This window comes from Eufriesea mexicana, unplaced genomic scaffold (assembly GCF_001483705.2).
Source record: "Eufriesea mexicana isolate 0111107269 unplaced genomic scaffold, ASM148370v2 scaffold1844, whole genome shotgun sequence".
NCBI lineage: Eukaryota > Metazoa > Arthropoda > Insecta > Hymenoptera > Apidae > Eufriesea > Eufriesea mexicana.
Window position 1 is genome coordinate 111,206 of NW_016909945.1, and position 6,848 is coordinate 118,053.

General features: G+C 33.5%; 1 protein-coding gene across 1 annotated transcript in view; it reads left to right on the plus strand.

Moving 5' to 3' along the window:
• The first annotated feature begins 849 nt into the window (after positions 1–849).
• LOC108549243 (probable cytochrome P450 6a14) overlaps positions 850–6,848 on the plus strand; it is a 6,843-nt gene continuing 844 nt past the window's right edge. Inside the window, exons 1-4 of the mRNA XM_017902538.1 lie at positions 850–1,259; positions 2,695–3,217; positions 4,801–5,028; positions 6,318–6,569. Coding sequence (XP_017758027.1) covers positions 921–1,259; positions 2,695–3,217; positions 4,801–5,028; positions 6,318–6,569 — 1,342 coding nt within the window. The 5' untranslated portion in view covers positions 850–920. The remainder of the gene's footprint in view (positions 1,260–2,694; positions 3,218–4,800; positions 5,029–6,317; positions 6,570–6,848) is intronic.

The window sequence follows — 6,848 nt, forward strand, 5'->3', positions numbered from 1 at the left end:
AAATGATTCGAAAGAAACTGAATGATTCGGATTAAATCGAACTTAAAACCGAACTTAAAATGGTCTTAAAAAGAAAACGGGCAATTTGAATGACGATTTATGTATTCAATTTCGTCCGAGTCATTAGGTTTCTCTTGAAAAATCCAAAAGGGTCAAAAGAATCAAATGATTCGAAAGAAACTGAATGATTCGGATTAAATCGAACTTAAAACCGAACTTAAAGTGATCCTAAAGAAAACGAGCAATTTGAATCACGATTTACATATTCAATTTCGTCCGAGTCATTAGGTTTCTCTTGAACTATTCGATTTTCTGAACTTCCTTACTCAATTCGTTCCGAATTTCGAATTACTCGGATACTCGAACAAATTCGACACGATCAATAAGAATCAGACGCTTATCGCAGAGTAAATGAATTCAAATATCACAGCGTGAATGACTTTCCACTGTTTTCCTTTCGACAGCGAGTATAATAACCGGTTAGGTTAACCGGTTCGGCGTCTGGCCTCCATAACGCAACGCGGTAGTTACTGACGCGCAGGAGAGGTGGCGCTAGGGATACCAGTATGGAGAGTAGACGAATCAACGGCGTATCTCCGCGCGGAGAAATGTTTCTCGCGAGCCATCTCGACAATCTCAGACAGTTGCGAGTTAACAGAAGATTATGTCAACTTGCAAGTCATACTAACAGGACTGAATTCTTCGGAGATATCGGGCTGAATAAGTAAGCACTGTGATCCCGGACGTGAACAGAAACGGTGATCGCGATTGAGGTTTAGAATTAGGAGGGGGTAGACTCGCTGTGAACCGATACGTTGCTGTTGTTCCCTCGGTTCTGAAGCAGGGAGATTCATGTTGGTGAACAGTGTTTTGGAAGAAAAGTTTGAAGACTAATAAGTCAGGAAATTATATACAATAGGATGACTTGGCCAGTGATCGAGACAATTGGATTAGCAGTCACTTTATTGGTCCTGCTGTATTATTACTCGAAATCGAAATTAGAGTATTGGCATAAACGAGACATCAAAGGACCAAAGCCGTTACCTTTCGTTGGCAACTTCAAGGATATATTTCTGGGAAAAGCCTCTGTAAACGACTGTTTCGAAGAAGCGTACTATAATTTTAGAAATGAGAAGGTGGTTGGACTGTACGTCGGACATACGCCACTGTTGGTACTGAGGGACCCGGAAATTATAAAGAATGTTCTCATTAAAGATTTCTCCATATTTGCTGACAGGACGTTCCACTCTCTGCCATCGGTATGTAATATTGTACTGTGCATACGTAACAATCGTGTATCATTATTTTGATCACATCAACATGATATTTGTAACTGATCTGCGTAACATGGGAAATTTATAGTAACGTTACAAATGATAACAGTTTCTAAGTGGAATTTTTAAAGCTTGCTTCTATTTTCTTATTACTGAGCAGACGATATATTACATTTCATCAAGCTGTCTTTTATTCTCTTTTTAATATAAAGATTTGCAACTCAGTACTTAACGTTTATCAGTAAGTGAAAGATAATTTTATTTAATCAATTACAAGAGTGTATCACGAACGATGGATACCATCTTGAATGTCGTTAAAATTAAGAAAGAAAAAGTGAATACCGTTTACAAAAAGAATGAATAAAAAAAATAAACATGAAAAATAATATAAAAATTAAAAATACAAATTATTGATATAAAAAGAGGACCAATTCAACGATTCGTAACAATTCACTACTTTATTAAGCTCGTGTAAAATTTTCAAATTTAATTTGATTTCTAGACAATACTGGGTAGAGAACAGTACTAATCACGATCTTTTTGTAGGAATCTGTACAAAATTATAACTGTGGTCAAAATATTTTACGTGATAATGTTAATTAAAAAGCTCGATATGAGTATATTTTCTATAATAAAGTAAAAGTATAATATAATGTAATAAGATAATAGAATTACAAAAATTATTAAAATTATTATTAACCCCTTGTCCTACGATTTAAGATTCAACAGCGTGGTCCCAAAACGTAAACAAAACTGCCGAGCCTTCGAGCCATTCCACGGCTCGGCAAATCTGCCTTAAGTTATACCAGTTGCATACGACTTACGTGGGATGTCGTACCTATTAGAAAAATATAATTCGGGAAAAGTTAATTTAATAAATTACAAAAATCCAAGTGAAAAATTAAAAACAAATAAATGATTCAAACTAAATGATATATTAAATTAAACAACAAACAATAAAGGTTAATCGAAGTGGGGCACATCAACAAACCACGAGCGTTACACGTGGTATTTACACTTGGCCTGACCGACGTACCACGTTCCAGGCCCGTGATAGTCAGTCTTGACCCGACCGATGCACCACGTGCCTGGCTCGTGATAATCAGTTTCGGCTCGGAAACCCGACCACGAGTCTCACACGTGGTCGTAGCCCAAAGAGTTAATCGACCTCGTAACAGCAAAATAAACTAAACTGATCACATGCTACAGACTAGTATTGTGATTCATGATTCCGAATATTTACTATACATTTCCTTATTTTTCAATGCTAGAATAAATTGTTTACTAATTGGACAATATTTTGTGACCCTAATAGGTATAGCAATCTCTCTACGAATATTGAAATATTCTTATGGACGCCAATGAGACTCCAACTAGTCCATCAATTTATCAGGTACATCTATCGTTGCATATTTTTCAGGTGGAGCCATTAAACGAACACCTCTTCATACTGGATTCAGAGAGATGGAGGCCTTTAAGAGCCAGACTTTCGCCTGTCTTCACCTCCGGCAAGCTGAAGGAGATGTTTCACTTGTTGGTAGAGTGCGCGAACCAATTTGAAAAGTATCTGGACAACGTAGTGGAGAAGGGAGAGTTCATCGAGTGTCGTGACATCGCTGCGAAATTCACCACCGACGTGATCGGTTCTTGCGCCTTCGGTATCGAGATAAATGCACTCGCCTCTGAAGACAGCGAGTTTCGCCGGATGGGCAAGAAAATCTTTCAAACGAGCTTAAAGTCGGTGTTTAGAGACAGACTGAGGGATTTCCCGTGGTTGTTTAAGGTCCTTGGACCGTTCACTGTCGATCAAGACATCGTTGAGTTCTTCACGAAGATCACGAAGGAGGCTATAGACTACAGGATCAAGAACAACGTGCGAAGATACGATTTTGTTGACACATTGGTGGATCTGAAGCAACATCCGGAGAAACTTGGACAGAAAAGTAAGGTACTTTTGAATTCTATTTTCGTTTTTGTCTTAGGCTTTGATCCACATGGAACTCTCTTTAGGAGCAAGTTTGGAAGTTGAAAAGTGAGGTTATGTCTGTGTAACATTTCGAAACTTCGGTTCTTTGAACACCACTGATGTCACTACAGAAACTGTTCTAATGGGAGTAGGTGTATTTTATTTAATCCTGATTTTATTAAATAATAAATATATATATAAATATATATAAAAGTTACTGCGACTAATTGTGTAGAAGGCTGTACTCAGTACTTTATTGTCATTTGGCAATATCTCGAGGGATAACTGATCGATCTATTGATCATTCTAGAATTGCTATGGAACTTAGATGATCAGTGAATATATTAATCCAATTGCTATAGTAGTTATAGTATCATTATAGTATATTATAGTATTATTCATCAACAATGAAGAAATTATATTCTATTTTAATTAAAAAGAGTTTGCTGTTTAAAATTTTACATGCAAATTTGATTCAGTTCTAACTTAATTGACTCACCCTGTATTCTGTGCTTTATATCTTAGTCTAACAATAAGATCCATTCTAATGAAAGAAACATAGTATTTACCCATACATATGTGCCTATAATTATAAAAGTGGTCTAAGTCATCGACTTAAGAGGAACGATTTTATTATTTATTTCGTGTTGCATTCATTTATATTACGACAAAATATATTTATTTTCTACAAAACAGTGAAGAATCGAATCGTTAGATTGAGTTTGTAGCTTTATCGCAATTAATTTCATAATTTATCGCGTATTTAAAGGCCGAAGCTTTTAAAATTTCAGAAGCAAATATAAGTGACTTAGACCACTTTCATAATCACAGGCACATATATAATTAGAAGTGAGATATATGCATATATGGTACAAAATACATTTTTAAAAAAGATAATTCAAATTGGATACGAAGTAACTTCCAAAATACACGTACAAACATGATAAAAAGTGAGATAGAGATGTGATAAAAAATGATCCAGATATCACACGTTTGGAATAATTAATATGATATTCCAATCTGAAATTAGATACTATTCTGAGAATTTTTCTTTAATTTTCTTCACGATATATATACTCGAGAAATTTGATGGTAACAAAGGTTAAATTATCAAAATATTAATGAAAGATCGGAAAGAATTGGAAAGTTTTTCAATTCGATAAGCGATTTAAAAATGTAAAGAGTAAACAAAATTATCAAAATTACACATTCTCCTCTGAAGCACACCAGTATCTTGTGCCACGTAAGTATTTGTCGTGAATTAATTTCTTCTTTTCGAGTTGAAATTGAGAACGTCGTCGCTAATCAGTGAGCTATAAATAAGAATATTTTTATCTTCTGCTTGGTACAAGCTTCATTTTTAAATTAACTTTATAATTACACGATTTTTATGAAACTAGTAAAACATGATATTTATACCTCTTTTTTAAAATTTTTTTTCATCTTTCACGCGAAATATGATTTGCTAAAGACAAAGTGATTTGAAGCGAAAAACAAAGTGTCTGTATTTACTCTGCGAGATAATACATCTTTATATTCATTCGAAATACAATGTTATAGGTGCAGAAGCAGACGATACATTTCTGGCGGCCCAGGCCTTTGTTTTCTTTTCTGCTGGATTCGAAACGTCTTCCCTAACGATTAGCCACATAATAATAGAGTTTGCAAAGAATCCATTGATTCAGGAGAAAGTTCGAGCAGAAGTACTGGAAGTTTTGGCAAAAACCAATGGCGTGATCACGTATGACTGCATTAAGGAAATGAAATATTTGGATGCATGTTTCCAAGGTATATTACCCACAATTCTTAACCCTTTGACAGCCACGTCGAAATCCCATGTTTCCCTCGAGACACCATGGGAGTGCACAGCTAGATGCAAGATTAGTTCTAATATTTTTCTGATGTGTTAATAAAAATTTTTAATTGTTCAATGGGGCACTTTTTATTCCAAAGTATCTTCTAATTAGCGGTTAGGTTAATTTTCATTCGATATAATTCGATGTTGTTCAAGTAGTTCAAGCCCTCTGGTCACCAATGACCACCGTGGTGTCACAGGAGAAACCATGGCTGGTCATATATGACCAATGTGGCAGTAAAAGTATTAAAGAGATAGTATTGTTAGTGGTGGATGAAATTTTAATAACAACAAGAACAATTCTTTATTTAATTAGAAAGATTGTAAAACACAAATATAACGTTTAAATATAATTAATTTCTCACAATTACTCTATCACAGGACTTCTCGCTATTATAACTCAATTGCAACTAACGTATCCAAAATTATTCACCTTTTTTTCTTTCTTCTTCATACATTACATTCACGTACACAATTCACACACAACTCAATCATTACACGCATACTCATTTATCATAATAACCTGAATTCATTACATATTGGAATCCCATGCATACTTGTTCCACTCATCTCAACACATATATACTCAAAAATCTATGTAACCACTAGCACAAGTATTTCGTTATGTGGTACATAAATAGTATCAATTATGTACTGATAAGTGTTAAAGAGATAGTATTTCGTTATGCAGTATATAAATATTATCAATTATGTACTGACAAGTATCATAGTGGAGACGAATATCGTTTCAAAAAATGTTGTATTAATTTAAATTATAAATAAGGTTTAAAGAAGTTTGAATTAACTTGATTCTAAGTAGAAAAAGATGTAATTTTATTATAAAACTTGTTCAATGATTTTTGGAAGTATCCTATGTACCTTAATTACTAGTTCCTTTGATATAAGGAGAACAAGTATAGATTATTTTTTAATACAAATAATAAAGCTCTAAATTATTTTTAGGCGTAAATAAATAAATAATTTATTAAGTTACATTTAAAAATAAATAGAGAATTATTCAATTAATTTTTAATATATGCAGGAATATTAAATTTATTTTTCGATACAACTAATGAAATATTCAGTTCTTTGTCAGTACGAACGACAAAGTATAATAGTATAGTGATCAAAGGAGTTTCAGTGTGTTGTTTATCGATTAAAAGTTTGTTGTGTGCACGTCAAATTTATTCGAATACCGTTGCTTCTGATTTTCCTTTTACAGAAACATTGAGAAAGTACCCAGTGCTGTTGTGGCTGTCGAGAACAGCTTTACAGGATTACACGTTCCCGGGGACAAAAATTAGCGTAGAGAAGGGACAGCAAGTCTACTTACCGGTTCGCGCGATTCAAAGAGATCCGGAAATTTATCCAGAACCGGCTAATTTTGATCCTGAGAGATTCACCGATGAGCAAGCCAAGACTAGACATCCTATGTTCTTCTTGCCATTCGGGGATGGACCAAGAAATTGCATAGGTACAGCAAGCTTTTCTCTCACTACCTTATATATATATGTTATTCTATATATTATTTTTATTAATATTGTTATTATTATTATTATTATTATTATTGTGATTTTGTATAATACAATAAATAATAATAATACAATAGTAATAATGAAATACAATAATCAGGATGCAATAGTAATAATAAAACAGAGTTATTTAAAATAATAATATAATTAATATTAAAAACTTGCATTGGTACTGCATGCTATTCTCTCACTATGTTATATATATATATATATATTATTCT